The 20665-nt window shown below is 43.8% G+C and overlaps 2 protein-coding genes and 1 pseudogene across 9 annotated transcripts in view; 1 reads left to right on the forward strand and 2 right to left on the reverse strand.

Annotated features, from left to right (window-relative positions):
* Positions 1 to 20665, reverse strand: part of Eml6 (echinoderm microtubule associated protein like 6) — a 283002-nt gene that overhangs the window by 79340 nt on the left and 182997 nt on the right. For 7 of the 8 annotated variants that reach the window (XR_001779999.2, XM_017314517.2, XM_017314516.2 and 4 more), the window contains 3 exons: positions 16044 to 16256; positions 10672 to 10839; positions 8716 to 8822 (listed from right to left, as the gene is read on the reverse strand). Coding sequence is in view for 7 of the 8 variants with exons in the window: in XM_017314517.2 (XP_017170006.1) it covers positions 8716 to 8822; positions 10672 to 10839; positions 16044 to 16256 (488 nt within the window). In the remaining variant the exon portion in view is untranslated. The remainder of the gene's footprint in view (positions 1 to 8715; positions 8823 to 10671; positions 10840 to 16043; positions 16257 to 20665) is intronic. The other variant, XM_017314513.2, reaches the window with a different exon arrangement.
* Fem1al (fem-1 homolog A like) lies at positions 12 to 3285 on the reverse strand. The gene has a single exon (NM_176829.2). It carries the CDS (start codon positions 3070 to 3072, stop codon positions 1108 to 1110), a length of 1965 nt encoding a protein of 654 aa, NP_789799.1. The 5' UTR covers positions 3073 to 3285; the 3' UTR covers positions 12 to 1107.
* On the forward strand, positions 17977 to 18502 carry Gm12094 (annotated as a pseudogene).

Raw genomic sequence — 20665 nt, forward strand, 5'->3', positions numbered from 1 at the left:
AGAAAAGACCAGTTATTAGATGCTGATTTATTGATTACTTAAGAACTGCCTGTCCTGCACATTTGTCAAGTGTGACTTTACTGGCTGCCTGGAACAGAATGACCTGGAGGAACAGATGAGACCATTGCCCTTAACATGCTGACTGCTGAGTGCTTCTGTTAAATCTTTTTATTTTTATTTTTTATTTATTTATTTATTTTTTAGCTGTTCAGTAACTTTTTGTGGTTCTGGGGCTGCACACAGGGCCTCACGTGGGCCAAGCTAGTACCACATGGGTCCATCACTGCCCTGGCTGGCAGTCCCCCACCTCCCCCTATCTTGGTTAGAAGCCCATCCCCAGAAGTTATTGGGATACTGGGGACTCCTCAATACAAGAGGGGTCAGGTCCTCAGCGATGATGGTGACAGTGTGACAAGTGTGGCACAGATGTGAACCTGGTGGCCAGGTGGCCTGATGGCCATCTGCCTGGCAGTTCCAGCTGCATCCCAAGGTTGGGAACTGTCCGTCCATCCAGAGGGCGGGACAGGAGGCACTGGTGTATGCCTGGCTGTGGCTCTTGCAACTGCCTCTGGGCTTTCTTGGGAGATAGTCCTCTCTCTAATCAGCACAGAAATGAGGAGCCTTCCCAGGACCTTGGTCACAGATCTGCACACACAGTTCATGCCGTTCTCAGCTGTGGCCACTGCAAAGTACTGACAACTCCCAACTCAGTCATTACTAAGTCCAACAAACAGAAACCAGTGAAAACAGACAGAAAAACCCTCACAAACATGGGCTCCAGGTTGCTGCCCATCTGCTTAGAAAAGGAAAAACCAACTGCAAACATCTAGGTGGTCAGTGCCCACTGCAGGAAGGAGACAGCTTTGCTCACTGCAGGACTCTAGGACAGTGCAGAGGCCTCCAGACCTAGACAGAAGCATGCCACTGGGGAGGCTCAGGCATCCGGGATTTTGTTTTTTGCACTTCCACAAAAAAAGACCGTCTTCCTATCATGTGACCCTGAAGGCTTCTAGAATCAGCAGCTGGGTTCACTCCAGCAGGCCATAGGGCCTGGATGCTTCTGCTTGGAGAAGTAAGGCCCAAGTGGGCACCAGCAGCTGGGCAGGCTCAGTGCAACTGGATGAAGGCCTCCAGCTCCTCTGGGATGAAGCCCTTATAAGGGACCTTGTTCCTGTCCAGGGCACGGGCAGCTAGGCACTGCAGTGTCACATAATTGAAGGGCTGCACGGTGCTCTTGGCCAACAGCTTCGAGTCCAGCAGCTCATAGGCAGTCTTTTTGAAGGTATTGGTGGCGTCCATGTGGGCCCCAGCTTCGATGAGAGCATCCATGATGGCCGGGCAATTGTTCTGGGCAGCGATGTGCAGTGGGCTGTTGTTGTCGAAATCCCTGCTGTCAGGGTCTGCTCCGCAGTCCAACAGCACCTTGACCACCTGCAGTGACGGGAAGACGCCCACATGATACTGGCCCACGTTGGTGGTCTCCTTGTCCACCGCCATGTGTAGTGGGGTGAAGCCGTTCTTGCCACGAGGGGCACACTTGAGCAGGCGATAGACTGTCTGGTGCTTGAGGTGTTCCTGCCTGGGGGTGCACTCCACCTTCTCCAATAGGTACAGAAGGTGGAGGATGATGGCAATGGCTTTGGTGAACTGTGCGGAGTCATCCGGTTCCTTGGGCAGCTGCAGAGCCCGTTCCACTTCCCGAACCCCTTTGCTGAGCACACCTATGAGGTCGGCAAAGTCAAGCTGCATGCCTAGGTTGCCCTTGGCCGAGTGGTCCTGCAGCACGTAGGAGAAGAGCTCTGCAAACGACAGGAAGCTGCTGGCGGTCATGGGGCTCAGGGGCTCCAGGTTGTTTTGTTGCATGTCCAAGGCATACTTCCACAGACGGATACAGCGCTCGAAATTCCCGGAGTCCGCATAGACAGCACCCCGGTACCGTATGTAGTATGAAGTGTCAGGATGTGAGGGGCCCAAGATTCTCTCCCGTATCAGCAGCGCCTGCATCCGCATCTCATCAGGATCTGTAATGAGGGCTTCCAACTCTTGAGGCGTAGTCACCTCCCTGGAATAGTCATAGGCCAGAACCAGTTGCTGGGGCTCTGGCTTAGGGAGGAAGCCTCCACCCTGGTGGCGGAGTTCCATCGCCCTTCTCCAGTGCTTCAGGGCTCCAAGCAGATCCCTTTTCTTATCCACATAGGTGGCACCCAGCAGCTCCAAAGCTTCCACAGCCGCTTCCCGGCTGGTAGGGCAGCAGCTCTCATACTGTTCTGCATCTTCTGGGGTGGAGCAGTGGTTTCCTGCCATCTGGGAGGAGCCTTCTCCAGGAAGCTCTGTCCCTGAGAGCTGCTCGTGGCTCGGCTGTTCCTGGATGAGGTACTCCACGATGTTGGTGTGCCCAGTGATGCTGGCGGCCAGCAGCGGCGTCATGCCATAGCCGTCGCGCTCCATGCGCGCGTGGCAGCTCAGCAGCAGTTGTAGGATCTCCAGGCTGCCAGATTCTGCACAGTCGTGCAGGGCGGTGTTGCCCTTGGCGCTGCGCCGGTTCACCTGTGCGCCGCGCTCCAGCAGGTAGCGTGCGATCTCGCGGTGGCCCTTGTAGCAGGAGATCATAAGGCACGTGTGGCCGTGGCGATTGGCCACCTCCAGGTCCGCCTTGTGCTCGCCCACCAGGCAGCGCACCACGTCCAGGTGGCCGTTGAAGCAGGCGGCGCGCAGCGGTGTGGAGTTGGTGCACGTGGTGCGGTTGACCGAGGCGCCTCGGTGCAGAAGGCTACGCACCACGGCCAGGTGACCCGCGGCCGACGCTGCCCAGAGCGGCGGCGCGCCCTCGATGGTCTCGCCATCGAAGTGCACAGAGCCACTCGCCTCCACGCTGGCGCCGCAGTGGTCCACCAGATACTCCACCACGTCTAGGTGTCCACGGCGCGCTGCGATTAGCAGTGGCGTTCCACCGCCGGCCACCTCACCCAGCAGCTCCTCCAGCTCCTCACGCCCACGGCTGGCCAACAGTTTCTGCAGCAGAGGCAGCTTGCCGTCGTGCGCCGCATTGTACACCGCTGTGTGCAGATCCATGCTGGAAGCCTCGCTGCTGGATCTAGCCGGGCCGCCGGTCGCCAGAGACATCCTTCACCTTCTCCAGGGCTGTCATCTTAGCGGTTCTCCTGCTTCTGTTAAATCTTGATTGTCTGTCTGCCCCAGTGTGTGGTTTTAGGATATAAATGAGAATATAAACTGGACCCAGCATCAAAACTGTCCTGGTTTGAGTCCACTAGTTGTTAGGATTCTGTTTGGACTTCACCCCCACAGTTACTTGGCAACAGCCAGGTAGGCCTGGCTCACTATAAAATGGTGGTCCCTCAGAGAGAAGGGATGCCTCTACATGGGCCGGCTGAGACACCACCTTCCTCCATACCTCACCACACCTCCATAGGGCATATCCTTATATTTCTTTATTTTTTAATAATCATAACATTGTGCCGTGAGTCAGATCTAAAATCTCTTCAAGTTTACATCCCATCTCAGCCACAACAAGAGAACTCCCTAGCCCAAGATCTGGTAAGCCCCCATCCTTTCCCATCTCTATGGTCCCAGGGGAGAGTTCTTGAGATAGGAGATACCCCTGTGTTGTCCTTGAGGATGGGAGACATCCAGTTTTTCCCTTGGGTGAGATTTCCCTCTCCTTAGAGACAGTTTCTTTCTTGCGTCTGAGAACTTCAGGCTGGGCCTGGACCACTGCTCTCTGGCTCAACAGCACCAGGGCTCTGAGCATTAGACTTTCCCTTCTCCCCTCCCTCATTTACAACCTGCTGCAGACTAGTTCAACAGGTTTACCTGCCTGCCTGATCCTACTTACTGCCCTTCCTGCCCCCTATGAATGTAGAGAGCTTTTAGTACCACTTATAAAAATTTGGCAAGTACTTGTCACTGGGCTCAAGGCAGTAGGCTCAGATAAGAATATTCACATTTGGGCTGATGCAAGGATCAAGGTAAACTCAGCCAAGGAAGGTGTGACTTCCTTTTTGTCCTGGTCATCCTGATAAGCCCCCAGACCCAGTGACTGGGGGTGGGGGGTGGGGGGGAGGATTTTGTTTATTGCTTTGTTTGATTACTACCTGGTGTGATCTCTTAGTTCTTTGCCTTATTTAATCACTTTGTCTTTGACTAAGAACTGACCTTATTCTCTGCTAGTACCTAGCATGGTGTAAAAGCTGCTGTTAAAGCCACTGCAGCCTCAGCTGGAGCCATGTTATAATGTTCTCTAACTGTTCTTTTCTTCTCACTTGCTGCCCTTCCCCTCTGCTCCTTAGCTCTGCTCCTGGTTCTCAGCCTGAAAAGTAGGTCCCTGCCCCTTACATCCTGCCAGAGTTCCCATCTGTTAGATTTGACAAAGTCAAATGGGCCCAAACCAACCACGCAGTTCCACTCTTCCTGCTACGAGCCTGCGGAAGCTCACAAACACACACTGGCATTCGATGGATAAGGAGTTTTTCCAGTCAGCAGGAGGGCTGACTCTAATTTCCCAGATAGGGCCTGGCCAGCTTTTTTTTTTTTTCTGGGGGCTAAAGGGTTGACATTTCACAGCCACTGTCCTTATGACCAACTTCCCAGGTGACATATGAGTTAGGACATCGACCCTTGGGTGACCATACCCTTTGAAAGCAGCTCTCGAACTCCCCCACCCCACCCCACCCCCAGCTTTTGCAGCCGTTTAAAAAACCCCTAGGCCTAGGGTAGGGCCCTTTCTGGTAAGTCCTGGACTTACCATGTAGCCTCTAGGGGGCCTTAGTGAAGGCTTAGGGCACTAGCCTGGCTAGAATTTTTGGTTATTGAATTATTCTCAGGATGCCAGTACAAATAATCCAATAACTCTCCAGTGGGTGCTGCAATATCTTCAAATGTATATTTTAAGAGATCGTCACGCATACTGCCAGCAGTCTGGTAAATTAAAAATGTCCCCTATGCCCAAGCATTTACCTATTCATGCTCCACACCCCTGGCTTGTTCTCACAGCCTGCATGCTCAGTTTGTGACATAGGCTGAACCTACCTGGACAAACTCATTTTCTGTGACCGATCTTATGCCACTGCTGCCAGCTTTCTTACTCTGGTCCTAGCCATAAGTCTCTCTGCTAATACAACAATGTACTTTTCTCTACCTACACAACCTGCCAAAGTTACCTAAGGTTTTCATTCCTATCTTGTCTTAATATGAGTTTTACTCCTGTCATTAAATTCTATTCAGTTATATCTAATATATATAGCACTCAGTTTTGTCAGAAGTTTGTTAATTATTAAATTTATGACAGACAGAATTTCCAAAAGTCTCTCCCATGAGGTCTCAGAAGATGTGGACACAGTTACAGGATGCTGCCTGAATTGTGATATGATAACCACTAGAATACACAGTCGGTAAAACTAGATACTCTGAGTCAAATGACTTAGCTAAACCAAGGTCAGTCATTTCTCATGTCACCCATATCCATTCCATAGAGAAAAGGCCCTGCATCTTCTGCACATGAAAGCCAGTCTGACTCTGCCCAAGTTACCATAGAGACTACAGAATCTGCCCGTTACCATAGAGACTACAGAACTGTTGGCTAGTGGACTCTGTCATTTTTAAAATAATGTAACTGCTAGATTTTTGTTTATTCCCCAGACTTCTGACTACACTGACAGCTAGACAGCTATCTCCTTACCTAAACTGTGTTTCCATTAGTTAAATGCTTCATATTTCCTCTTCTTGCTGTGCCACTGTCCTAGCATTATCTGTGTTCCTATAAATTTTTCTAACTCTAATAAAACATTCCACTATATGATCCAACTTTTTAATCTTGTTCCTTCTGCTCCCCAAAAGGCTCATCTTAAAGACTGCTCATGCTGCTAACTCATGTTGTTATCTCTTTTGTAAACTTATAAGCTACAGGAAACCTACTCAGATCTGCCTCTCATGGACCAAATAGGCTCCATCCAGATCAGTACATCTGCCTAACCTATCCCAGAGGGTGAGATTCCTCTGGGTTTCCAATGTACATCTTAAGAAAAAAAATCTTTCATTCTCCCAAATGTACTTAATCTTATTCACTACCTATAATAATGTGTTCCAACATCTTGTCAAGTCCAGGCACTTACTACACCCAGGACAGCTCCAGAGAAGCAACCTTCAGATGCTCCATCTCCTGTCACAGACACAGACATTTTCTACTGCTTGTTCCCTCTGACCTATCCTCAGATGGCTCCACAGACCCTGGACAGCAAGGAATTAGACAACTCTCCTAAGACTGGACAAACATCTCCCATACCCATTCCTCTAGGTTCACTAGAGACAGGTCAGGTCGCCCCAATGTCAACACGAAGAAGCCAGATATCACGACAACCCTATTCCTGCTTCACCACCACCTCTTTCTAGTTTTTTTCTTTTTTAACTAAACCAAAATGGGGGAATGTTAGGATTCTGTCTGAACTCCACCCCCACAGTTACCTGGCAGCAGCCAGCTATGCTCCTCCTCACAGTTACCTGGCAACAGCCAGGTAGGCCTAGCTCACTATAAAAAGGGCTGCTTGCCCCTCCTCTCCTCTTACTCCTCTTCTCTCCCTTGCCTCTTGCTCTCCCCCTCTCCCAACTCTCTCCCCCCCCCCCCCTTCTCCATGTGGTTATGGCTGGCCTCTACTTGTCTACTCTCTTTCTCTGCCTCTACTACTCTCTTAACTCCCCTCCTGATGCCCTGAGTAAACTTTATTCTATGCTATACTGTCGGTCGTGTGTCTGATCCCTCAGGGGGAAGGGATGCCTTGACATGGGCCCACTGAGACACCTCCTTCCCCCATACCTCACCGCACCTCCATAGAACATATTCTTATATTTCTTTATCTTTTTAATGGCATTTCTCTTCCACTTGCACTGGTGTCAGAAAAAATGTCCACAACAATTTGATCAACTATATTACTGAAAAATGAAGAAACATAGCTATAATAAAGTTTCCTTTTAGGACAAGGTCTGAGCCATCAAAAAGGAAGCCAGCAGGTTTTTTTTCATCTGTCTTAGATGTAATGAACTACTCTTCTCAATGTAAAGATAATTATTCATCTGAATGCATCAACTATTTGTCTCAGAGCACTGAATTCCGGGACATTTCTACTGCTTAGATGATCATATGTTATAGCATCATGGGCCTTAATTTCCCATCAGTGAAACAGAATAAAAGTCTCTCCTTAGAAATAACTTGAGAATATTATAAATCAATATGTGGAAACACTGGAAAATAAGTCACAAATAATAAGCAAGCCCAAGGCCCGGTCTCACTAGCCATGCTGCGCCAGCTTCCTAGCAATGTTAAAGAAAAACCCTCCAAGAAAACAAAGTGGCATCTCTCCCAGAGCTTATGCTGTCTATGTAAGCTTCATTTCTCCTGGGCAGAGTGCTCAGTATTTGTGTAATATTTTCACTGTTACAGTTTCCTTCCAAGTCTTTTTAGTGCTTTATACTGTATAATACATTTATCGATTCACAGTCAAAGTGATCTAACTACGAGGTTGATCTGAGCTGTCAGCTGCACTGTCTTTCTACTAATCAGACTTTTCCAACGTGGGATTAGGGAGAAATGACTATAGCAGTAAATTCGGTGCTTATATGGAGTCATATTAGAAGTGTATAGAGAGAAGTTCAGGTCAGTATTATCTTAACAACAGCCATGTGGAAGTGGGCAAGCCACTTAACTAACCTTGCCTGGATTTGTTTCAGCCACATGAAGACAGTTGCTAGGTGGTAGCAGCCATAGGCCTATCTGGTATATCTCCCTGAGCAACACTGACAGTTATGTATCTGGGACCTGTTATCTTATTCACTCTATATTCATGTGTAGAGTCTGTTTCACCTATTGACCTATAAACACACGTTACTTATACAAATACTTCTACTTTTTATAGGATAAAAATACTATACCTATGTGAAAGGGGGGGGGGGAATCAGATCCCAGCAATTACCATTGTGATATGGTACTATGTCAAGATTCCGTTGAAGCACTGCTTTCTGTTAAAATGATATTAATTTTTGTGGAAGGGAAACTAGATTCAACTAACCAATTTTTATAATAGATGTAGGTTTTTACTGGAGACATTGTAATTGGGTTTACTTTAAGTAAACAGATAATGGCTGCCTAAGTTGAGTAAGAAATGAAAATAACAGCTCTTAAGCAGACTACCATTCCTTCCTTCCTTCCTTTGGGACAGCCTTACCTGGTTTGGAACTTACTATAAATAGACCAGGCAAGACTCAAATCCACAGAAATCTGCCTGCCTCTGCCTCTGGAGTCCTAGGATTGTGCCACCAATGCCTACGTAAATTAATGTGTAAAAGTGTTTTGCTTGCAAGCATGTCTGTGCACTCCATGTATGACTGGGACTTGCTGAGGCAGGAGACGATACTGGATTACCTGGAACTGGAGTTAGAGATGGGTGTGGGTCACTATGTGGGTGCAGGGAGTTGAACCCAGGTCCTATGGAAGAGTAGCCAGTACTCTTACCCATGGAACCGTGTCTCTAGCCCTTCACTCAAATACTTAATAGTATAATAAATGTTATTGTTAACCTGCATCCAAAGTCAAGATATGAACATTTTTCTTATTTTTGCTGCATTTTTGTTCTGTTCTTCTGCTCTATCTGTTTTCAGGGCAGTGTTAAAATTTAATGGGGTCCAGGCTTTTATTCTCTCTTTACTGACCTGGCGATCGTAATTGATCTGAGTTTCCTGCTCAATATCAGAGTCCAGTTCCGGAACGTCAGAGAAGTCAGAGTCAGATTCCTCACTATAGGAGTCGGCACCACCTTCTGCAGAGACAGAACCCGTTAGAACGGAAAATGCGGAGATGTTGAAGATCACAGAAGTACTGCAGGTAGCTTCTTAAACCCTGACAAAGCAAAGTAAAAAGCCTCTGTCACAGTTTTCATTTAATTCAGGCCTGGAACCTGATATGTTGGCCTCCAGAGGCTTGCCCCAGGAATAACCTTGACCTCCAGAGCCTAGCCCTAGGGATGGCCTTGAACTCCCAAGGCTAACCCCAGGAATGACCTTAAATTTCTAAGGCGATCCTAATTTCTCAAGTGCTGACATTGCAGGCATGTGTCACCATACCCGGCTCCCTCTTCTTTTCCTTCCCCCCTCCCCCCCTTTCCCTCCTTTTCTCCTTCCTTTCCTCCTTCCTTCCTTTCCTCCTTCCTTCTTTCCTTCCTTCCTTTCCTTTTTTTCTTTTTAAATTAAATAATAGGATTTCTAGATTTTAAATCTTACTTTGTAAAATCAGAAAGTATAGGGTTTACCAAAGACAAAGGTAGGTCTAAAGAAAACTTCAAGCACTTACTACCATCAAGATAATCTTTATTATTTTTTATTTTTTTATAACAATCTTTCTCTTTTATTTAATACTTATTTATTCATTTATTATTTGTAAGTACACTGTAGCTGTCTTCAGACACTCCAGAAGAGGGCATCAGATCTCATTACGGATGGTTGTGAGCCACCATGTGGTTGCTGGGATTTGAACTCAGGATCTCTGGAAGAGCAGTTGGTGCTCTTAACCGCTGAGCCATCTCACCAGCCCCATAATCTTTATTTTTAAACATCCCCATCACGCACTAATGGCTGTCGTGGTCAAGTCCCTACAGAATCACATGGGTGAGCACATTGACTCACATCACTGTAAATTTTCTTCTGCTTATCCCCTCAAATGGATGTAAATAGAAAGACGATACACCATGGAGGTGAACAACTGGTTTCATTTGGTGTAGGCAGTGTGTTACTCCCTTATCTTTCACCCTGAAGTTCCCTATTGCCTCACTCATTGCCTTGTCTCCCTAAGGGCTTAAGTGTGTGCTTTCCACCTTATCTCCAAAGGCCAATTTTCCAGTGTGAGCCTTCAGTGGATAACCTGACCCTTGTTTAAGCAAAACCTTTCAATGAACCAACCTATGCTAATCTCCAAATTTTTTCCTTTTCTTTACATTTATTTTATATGTATGAATGTTTTGCCTACATGTCTATTTGTATATCACATGTATGCCTGGTGCCCTCAGAGGTCAGATGAGGGTGCCAGATTCCCTGGAGCTGGAGAAGGGAATGGTTGTGAGCCCACCATGTGGGTGCTGGGAACTAAAACCTGGTCTTCTGCAAGAGCAACAAGTGCTCCCACCTACTGAGCCCCTCGGGTTTTCTTTACATTATATTTACATTATATACATGGGTTTTTAAAACCCACCTTATCTCTTTAGCTCCAGAACAGATACTAGGAGTATCCTTTGAAATGATTCTGAAAAATGAAGACACTGAAAAGTTCTTACTGGGGCTGGAGAGATGGCTCAGTGGTTAAGAGCAGTGACTGATTTCAAATCTCAGCAACCACGTGGTGGCTCACAACCATCCATAATGAGATCTGATGCCCTCTTCTGGGTGTCTGAAAACAGCTACAGCTACTTACATATAATAAATAAATAAATCTTGAAAAGAAAAGAAAAGAAAGGAAAAGAGAAGGGGAGGGGAGGGGAGGGGAGGGGAGGAGAGGAGAGGAGAGGAGAGGAAAGAGAAGAGAAGAGAAGAGAAGAGAAGAGAAGAGAAGAGAAGAGAAGAGAAGAGAAGAGAAGAGAAGAGAAGAGAAGAGAAAAAGAGGTTCCGACTGCTGTTTACCCTGGGGTGTGGTTTCCAACACGCCATTGCTGACTGCTTCTGGGATAAATCTCCACTGGAAAACAGAATGATCAGCTCCTCCTGTGCTTAACACCCACTGGAAATCGTGGGACCAACGGACGTTGGTGACATGTGCAGAGTGGCCCACATACTTTCTAAATTTGGCTCCTGAAAAGTATTTTGAGATTAATTATGTTTCTAATCATTCTTCTAAAAAGCAATCACATTCTCCTCCACATCAAGTAAAAAAATTTCAATATACCAGAAACATATTTCCAGTCTTATACATTACAATAAGGAGTCGCATGCCCCCAATTATTCCATTATGCATTAATCTGAAGATGTGTCTTTCAAATTCAAGCTCTACGGCTAAATGCTTATTAAACCTATTCCAACCAATGCACACAGCTTCAATGTTTCTTAAAAAAAAAACAAATGCAAGAATTAACATCTTACCCATTCTTAAAGCAGGCAGTTCCTATAAACAAAATATTTTTCCTATATCTCTATAGATCTTGAAATGTGGGGCTAGCCTTTTCCCTCTACAGAGATCACTTAACCTGTCTCTTCAGTGGGTTATGAAGATGGCAAAAAAATAACTAAAATAAAATTAGTAGAATTCATCAGGCAGTGGTTGCACACATTAGTCCCAGCATTTGGAAGGCAGAAGCAGGATCTCTGAGTTTGAGGCCAGCATGGTCTACCGTATGAGTTTCAGGACAGCCAGGGCTATACAGAGAAACTCTGTCTTGAAAAACACAAACAAAGACCAAATTAGAATTCAAACCAAAATAGCAAAAGTAAAAATTTGTGATATCAAAGAAGAGGCAGAAGTCATGATAGATTCCTCCTTGGTGTCTTTCTTGGGCCATGCCATGTCCTAAGGACACACAAATAGCCTGTGGAGAGATTTTAGAACAAGAAACTGGGGCCTCCAGTGGAAAGTCACATCTGTGAAGTAAAACAGAACTTCTGGTCTTGGTTCTAGCCTCTAGATGACTATAAGTCATGATAGAGACCTTGAACTAGAACCACCCAGTAGGATACTCATTAATTCCCCAACCCCACCCCATTTCTACCTCAGCCTCCTCCTCCACAAAACCTGTGAGATCATTTCTCATATTAACTTCTAAACTTGGAGGTAGAGTTACTATACAGCAATAGATAAGCAATTCACCCTCAGTAGGCTGAAACCATTGTCACGGATAATTAAGCCCTTACTGCTTTGACCCCATTTTCTCCCATCTCCCCATTGACCTACTCTGCTTTAGACACTTGACCCCTGGCAGTTCCTCAAGCCTGCCAAAGTGTTCTTTGTCTCTAGGTCTTGTATTTGCTGCTGTTTCTTTGTGATGCTCTTTCCTGGGATATCTGAATGTCTGGTTCTCTCATCCTGCAGGTATCTAGTCTATGAAACCCAAGTGAGCCCTTCTTTGGTCTCCTTAGTGGAAACAGCACTATGTTGTTCTGCACAGCATTCTTCTCTTTGCTTTTCCTGACAGCACATATGACCATCAGACTATCATGGCACTCTGGCCGAGTCAGCCTGTCAGGCAGGGATGCCTAAAAGCTGTTCATGAGGCAAAAAGAGTTTCAAGGAAGCTCTCCTCCTGGAGTCTGGCGTTCCCTTAATTCTCCATTCCCGAGTTAGTCTAATGTATGGATCCACGTGCTCTCTTTCAGTATCATCTTATTATAAGTGCCTTTTAAGATTGAATTCTGACATAGCTAAAGCCTTCCACCAGTGTTCCAACAGTCCTAGAACGTCCTTGAGCTATACAGTGACATTCAGAATAGCCTCTGGTATTACACTATCAATAAAAGCCAAGTCGCTCCCATATACAGGAATTTACAATGGTTTAGGAAGTAGATCCGGCTGTAGTTTTAGAGTATTGCATTATTCATGAGATGGTTAACTAGAACGGAACTCCCTAGTTAGCACCATGACTTGGGTGTGAAAGCCCTTGCCCTAGGAGTGAAAAGTTCTCACACCTGACTTCTAAGACTATAGCTGACCTTAGATAGGGCTGACTCTGTCTCGGTTATTTTATTGCCCAGTTCCTGCCAGTCTTTGCGTTTTCATTCCTCTGTTCTGTGTAAGAGTCATTAAGCATCCGGTTACCTCATTTGTACCTTGCAGGTATGTCACCCAACTTCCTTATTGTCTTCTGCATAAAAAGTCTGATGTTCGATTTGAAAAAGTACATTCAGATTCCACGCGACCTCTCCTGTGTGTGTCTGTTTGTCACTCATCCTACTCATTGTCCACCCGAGACTAGAGACCCGTTCCACGCAGACAAAGGGGCCCAGAGGGTCTGCGGCATCAGACGTATTGTCTGTAGTTCTGTGTCCACTGTGCTCACTCTGTGGTACAAAGCTCCATGACAGCGGGGACTTGTGCTGATGTACTGAAGCACTTTCATACTCTAGCACAGTACTGAGCAAATACTTGTCCAGTAAGCTGAGGCACATCCTCTCCTAAAGCTTTGCTGGGGATAAGCAGTGACTATACGAGATTTCCCTTTGGATATCTGTCCAAGGAAGGCTTGTGTCTCAGCCATCATCTCTTCTCTACTGACCTCTTCCACAGCTTAAAAATCTTTCCATGTGCACCTGAATAGCAAATGTGTATTGCTAAACTTGGGAGCTCCCTGGAGCTCAGATCTGTTTCAGTATCTAATGGGTACCCCACCACTTGGCTGAGACAGACTGCTGGACTCCCCAGCTATTCTGCCCTATCTGTTTGAGTGTCTAACAGGTACCGCAACACATGGCTGACTGCAGGCCTCCCCAGCCATTTTACCCTTACCTCCTACAAAAGCACCTTTTCCTTCTCTCTTTCCTGTCACTCTGACACCTTCACTCTGGCTGATCAGGCCCAAAACTCAGGAGATATTCTCAATGGTTCTTTTATTTTTCTCCCTCTAGTCCTAATCCAGTCTAGAAACAAAATCTTCAGCTTTAACTAAACCAGTCACCTTTTTTTGACACCTATTCTAGACACAACATCCCTCAGACAAATGCTTAAAAAACCTGTTACATATAATATCGAAGTAATCTTTCAGAGACTTAAGCTGGCCATGTAAATTCCTAATTTACAACAGTTTTCCAGTGCATACAACACAAGACCCAAATATGTGGGAAGTCACACACAGGATTCAATTGACATGCATCAGGAAAATTTGTCTTATTTATTCTAAAGGATTTGAAAACTATTGAGATGAGAAAAACAAATTGCGCAGGCCATGTAAAAATATAAATTCAGCAATTTTCATTAACTGTAGAACACTTACATCTAATTTCTGCACAACAGAATATATACACACATGTAATTCCAAATATGTCAAGTTGGCTTGGTTGTGAGGTCTGTTTGCTCACAATAGAAAACTATAAAGCTTTCTCAGTTCTCCACGCTGGCTCATAGTCATCGGCCTATGCTCAGGTTTGTCTTCCTGCAGGCTCAGCAATGAAAACCATTTAATAATGGTATCCTGACTTGTAAGAGTCAAGTTTTATCAGTTTTTATTTATACCAAGACTCCTACATATTCTTATTAACCTTTCCCAGTAATTTTGGCACAAAAGCTTGAAGAGCACAGGCAAAACTGCAAAACTTATGGACTGTAGCATTCAAGGTAGAATTTGGGTTGATCTGAGGACCTTGGTACTCGAGCAAATGGCTGAGGAAGGCTCCACTGCTCCTCTCATGCTCACCCTGCAGTCTCCCTGTCCTCATTTACTCCATTGCCCACTTTGTATCTTCTCACAGGGTTATGTTTTATTCATGGGCATTTAATTCTGACAGTACTATTCATATCATCACCCGCTCTCATAACAGACCCTCACACACATCTCCATTTCAAAGACTCGAGTCCACTCTTAAGGTCTGGAGATACAGAGAAGATGCCAACTCTCACTGACTTCATTATTCTTGAGTCCTGACATTGGAGACCAGTAAGTGGCTTCTAACCTCACCTGTGATCTTCCTGAATTCTGAATTCCTAGATACTTTCTAACATAACTTATTCTCAAATGCACATTAATTTAAACAAGTTATGTCCTATTATTACCCACAAGGTCCATTAGGAAGAGAGGGGAGGTCTTGAATTTGTCACACTGAAGTCTTTTTGTGCTTCAAGCACTTTGAGCTGATGTCCATTCTGTCCAGTGTGAGTCATGGTGATTCATGATGCATTTTATGACCCATTTTGTACTGTAACTGTCACTGCTTCAAAACTGCCAGTTAGTTGAGAATTACTTTCTGATTGCACCTTTCATCCCCTTCCCTGCATATCTTAAAAAACCATTCAAGTGAAAACTTTGCAGGCAACAACATATTCCCATTGACCACTCTGCCAAGATCTAGCTTTCTGGGCACAGTGTAGAAGTAAGAAGAGTTTGTGGAGAGGCTTTCTCTAAATTTTCAAAACAAGGCCAGGATCATTGCTTGGTGACAACAATCACAGTCTTCAAAGCTTAGAATTCTTCCATATGAGTGCGAAATATGGAAAACTGTTTTCAACCCAATTTCTCTTTCAAAAAAAAAAATCACCTAATACAGAATTGAATGATTAGTCCTAGGATAAGGGGCTCATAGTTGTAGAACTGCTATGTTTATTTAATTATATTTAAGAAGAATTGCTTTTGCTTTTGTTTTCATGTAGCAGTGCAAGTAGGTGGATGTATAAAAGTTAAATTATAGCCAGGTGGTGGCGGCACCTTCTTTTAGTCCCAGCACTCAAGAGACAGAGGCAGGCGGATGTCTGAGGTTGGGGCCAGCTTGGTCTACAGAGCAAATTCCAGGACAGTCAGGGCTCCACAGAGAAACCCTCTCTTGAAAAACAAATACAGGGGCTGGTGAGATGGCTCAGTGGGTAAGAGCACCCGACTGCTCTTCCGAAGGTCCAGAGTTCAAATCCCAGCAACCACATGGTGGCTCACAACCATCTGTAACAAGATCTGACTCCCTCTTCTGGTGTGTCTGAAGACAGCTACAGTGTACTTACATATAATAATAAATAAATCTTTAAAAAAAAAAAAAAAAAAAAAAAAAAAAAAAGAAAAACAAATACAAACAAACAAAAAGTTAAATTATAATATTTTAAAGGAATAAAAACCCAATATAAATCATGACTACTTGTTCCCATAAACATGTGGAAATATGATATTAACTCTTAACAAATTCTCCCTGAAATTTGCAGAACTATATAGGACAGCAAAAGGAGAGGACTGAGCAGCATGTTCTATGTGAGACAGGTGAAAAATAAGTGCAGACACAAGAAAATGGAAGTGTCTGGAGAAGAGGTAAGAAAATCCACTAGCTAAGCAGCATCGAGAGTCCAGAGAAAGTCTTTACCCACTCAAACAGCTTACCTTTTTTGAGACAAGGAAATTTGAACAATTTGACCAGTCCAAAATCATCTCCAGAAACCAACACTGAACTGTTATAATTGGCGTCCACTGAATTGATGTCAATAACCTCAGTGTATTTGGGCCAAATTCCACTCACTTCAGGGCCTCTCACACACGTCCAGGAGGCCCAGGGAATCCCCTTGATTTCTTCTTTACTTGTTAAAGGCTTCCCTGCTAAAACAGTCAATATGATGTTACATTTATATGTGAAGTATATTCTAATATATTTTAATCATTTTTCTTTTCTTAGTGCTTAAAACCTTCATTAGATATATAGATCAGAGGAACTGCAAGTTCTAATCTCTTCACCCAGTTAGTTACTTTTTTTGGAAAGAATTTAAAGAAAGCATCAGCTATTTAGAAGTGAAAATAATAGGAAATGATTATTGCTAAATATAATGTCTCAAACTATTGATACCTCGACCTTATTTTCCAAATTACAGGTGCTACTACAGTGTATTTGTATTTTTGTGACCTCATTAGGTTACATGTTGTCAACACTGAGTCACCAAAATGTTGCCAGGCCTTTAAAACCTTGGCCAAGCTTGTCTTAAACTTGATTTTTCATAGTTTATTGGTGTGGGTTATATGCATGCTCAGGATAGACAAAGGACAACTTGAAGGACCTGTTTCTCTCCTTCTACTGTGTGGGTTCTAGGAACTGAGTTCAGATCATGGGTTGCAGCAGAAAGTGCCACCTTGCCAGGCTATAAATGGTGTTTGAAATTTTTACTTTTAAGATTAAAATTATATGCATAATGTATGTGGGTATGTCCATGTAAATGCAATGCCCAATGGGGCCAGAGATATTAGATCTAGCAGAGCGGGAGTAAGAATGTTAGCCATCTGTCAGTACTGGGAATCAAACTCATGTCTTCTACCAGATCAGCAAGTTCTCTTAATCACTGAACCATCTCCCCAGCCCCCCACAAGTGATTTTTGCTTTAAACAAAAATTCAGGCTCTACAAATTTTAAAGTGGATTTTATTATTTAAGTCCTAGTCACTGAATCCACAGGATTATGGTGAGCTAAGTATAGGTGGTTGTTGGATAATGGTCCTAACAATGGCTGTGTGTTAGCTGCTCCTAGATACATAGCTCAGTTCCTATTTCTGCTAGCAGATTAGTGAGGTTCACAGATGGCACAAAATACATCAAGCCACAGAAGCAAATGAGTAGAAATATTTAACTAGATGCCATTTTAAATTAAAAAAAAATCAATACAATTAAGCATATATCCTCATGCCTACCCTATTATGATAAGCATATATTTTCAAATAAAGAACAGGGGAACAGATATCTTTTCAAAAGGGAACTCCAAAATTCTGAACTATATTCAAAATTTCTGGACTGTATATTCTAAAAGAATGCATTTAAATGACCATAGACTCAGAGAGGGTATAGTTGGAGCATTATCTGAGACCAGCTCCTGCTCAAGGGATTTCATTCCAGGAAGTGACTCAGAATAGAAAGTGACCTCACCACTGCAGGCTGCAGAGGCAATAGAAGCTGCACCCCCTGGACCTGTAAATACACTGGAAATAAGCCAAGTGCCCATAACAGAGCGATAACGTAAGCTTCAGCCCCATCCTTGAGCAGGATGTGATTTCATTCCAACTGACAAATGGCTCCAGATGTTCCCACACACATGAAAAAGCGAAGTATGCAGTACAATGCCTCCTACATGCTAGGCCAGAGCTCTGCCAGTAACCCACACCTTATTTTTTCTAATATTTTGTTTTGTGTCAGAGCCTTAGTAGACTGCCAAAACAGATCCCAAACATTGACTTCTTCTGCCTCAGTCTCCCAAGTAAGTAATACTTCGATAAAAATTTCAAGACAATATATAATTATTGGAGGTTACGATCTATGTTTTAGGAGAATTAGGCTGGGCCACCCTTTCCCCAAGATGGCGCCAAAAGTGGAGAAGGAAGCTCCTGCCCTTCCCAAAGCTGAAGCCAAAGCGAAGGCCTTGAAAGCTAAGAAGGCAGTGCTGAAAGGCCTCCACAGCCACAAAAAGATGATGATCTGAACATCACCCACCTTCCGGCGGCCCAAGATGCTGCAGCTCCGGAGGCAGCCAAAATATCCTCGAAAGAGTGCGCCCAGGAGAAACAAGCTTGATCATTACTACACTATCATCAAATTCCCACTGACCACGGAGTCAGCCATGAAGAAAATAGAGGACAACAACACTCTTGTGTTCATTGTGGATGTCAAGGCCAACAAGCATCAGATCAAACAGACTGTCAAGAAACTATGACATTGATGTGGCCAAAGTCAATACCCTGAGAAGGCCTGATGGAGAGAAGAATGCGTATGTTCACTTGGCTCCTGATTATGATGCCCTAGATGTTGCCAACAAGATTGTGATCAGCTAAACTGAGTCCAGATGGCGAATTCTAAATATATACTTTTTTTTTTACCATATAAAAAAAATCTATGTTTTCTTTATTCTTTCCTTAAAAAAAAAAAAAAAAAAAACCATTAAAGAAGCCAACACAATAATGATGAGAGAGACTTCATCTAGCAGCTGATAGGAGCAGATGCAGTAACACACAGTCAAACATTAGGCAGAGCTTGGGGAATCCTGCTAAAGAGGGGGAGGAAGGATTGTAGAAGCCAGAAGGGTCAAGGATACCACAAGAAACCCCACAAAATCAACTAACCAGGAATGCAGGGCCTCACAGACACTGAATGGACAATCAGGGAGCCTGCATAGGTCTAACCTAGATTCTCTGCACATGTTACAGTTGTGGGTCGCTTAACAGTTCAAGCAGGGACTATCTGTGTCTCTTTTGCCTTTTGTGACCCTTTTCCTCCTATTGGGCTGCCTAGTCTGCAACCTGACACACTATGGTTGATATTACTGGGAGGCCTGCTGTTTTCCAAAGGGAAATGGAGGAAGAGTGGATTGGGGAGAGGGTAGGTAGTTGGCGGGCATGGAGTGTGTGTGAGGAACTGTGGTTGAGATGTAATATATGAGAGAAGAATAGATAAATAATGATTTAAAATTATTAAAGACTATAATATGAACATCATTATGTTATATATGACATTTTAGTCTTACAAACTAAGTGTCATTTAACTTCTGTTACATAAGACAGGCGAATCTCATAAAAGTTGAAAGGTGCACACAAATACAAAATGTGCTCACTGGGATCTTAAAAAGCTACATTTCACCAGATAATAAAATTATGATAATCAGACCTGGTTCTAACTTACTCACAGCTACTAAGGACTACAATCCTCAAAGATTTGATGTGTCAGCTCTTGTCTAAAGGCTCATATCCAATGGAAAAAAAAAAGAGAGATAACCAGATGGCAAGAGGCAAGGGCAATAACAAGCAACAGAAACCAAGGCGACTTGGCATCATCAGAACCCAGTTCTCCCACCACAACAAGCCCTGGATACCACAAAACACTGGAAAAGCAAGACTCTGATTTAAAATCACATCTCATGATGATGATAGAGGACTTTAAAAAGGTTATAAATATCTTCCTTAAAGAAATTCAGATCAAAAGATGGCCTAGTCGGCCATCGCTGGAAAGAGAGGCCCACTGGACAGGCAAACTTTATATGCCCCAGTACAGGGGAACGCCAGGGCCAAAAATAGAAATGGTTGGGGGGGGGGGCTTGGGAGGCTTTTGGGATAGCATTGGAAATGTAATTGAGGAAAATATGTAATAAAATAAATAAATAAATAAATAAAAGAAATTCAGGAGAACACAGAAAAACAGCTTAAAGAATTACTGGAAAACACAACCAAACAAGTGAAGAAATTGAACAAAACCATCCAGGATCTAAAAATGGAAATAGAAAAAAATAAAGAAATCACAAAAGGAGAAAACACTGGAGATAGAAAACCTAGGAAAGAGATCAGGAGTCACAGACATAAGCATCACCAACATAATACAAGAGATAGAAGAGACAATCTCAGGTGCAGAGATACCATAGAAAACATTGACACAACAGTCAAATGCAAAATGTAAAATGCTCCTAACCTAAAACATCCAGGAAATCCAGGACATAATGAGAAGACCAAACCTAAGGATCATAGGTATAGAAGAAAGCAAAGATTCCCAACTTAAAGGGCTAGTAAATATCTTTAACAAAATTATAGAAGAAAACTTCCCTAACCTAAAGAAAGAGATGCCCATGAACCTACAAGAAGTCTACAGAACTCCAAATAGACTGGACCAGAAAAGAAATTCCTCCTGTCCCATAATAGTCAAAATACCAAATGCACAAGACAAAGAATATTAAAAGCAGTAAGGGGGAAAAGGTCAAGTAACATATAAGGGCAGACCTATCATAATTACACCTGACTTCTCTACCAGAGACTATGAAAGCTAGAAGATCCTGGGCAGTGTCATACAGACCATAAGAGAACACAATACCAGCCCAGGTTACTATACCCAGCAAAACTCTCAATTACTGTAGATGGAGAAACCAAGATATTCCATGACAAAACCAAATTTACACAATATCTTTCCACAAATCCAGTCCTACAAAGGATAATAGATGAAAAATTTCAACACAAGGAGGGGATCTACACCCTAGAAAAGCAAGAAATTAATCT

Source organism: Mus musculus, chromosome 11 (assembly GCF_000001635.26).
Source record: "Mus musculus strain C57BL/6J chromosome 11, GRCm38.p6 C57BL/6J".
Lineage (NCBI taxonomy): Eukaryota > Metazoa > Chordata > Mammalia > Rodentia > Muridae > Mus > Mus musculus.

Excerpts from the sequence above, each read along its gene's own strand:
- Fem1al (NM_176829.2), bottom strand. The coding sequence starts at position 3,072 with ATGGATCTGCACACAGCGGTGTACAATGCGGCGCACGACGGCAAGCTG.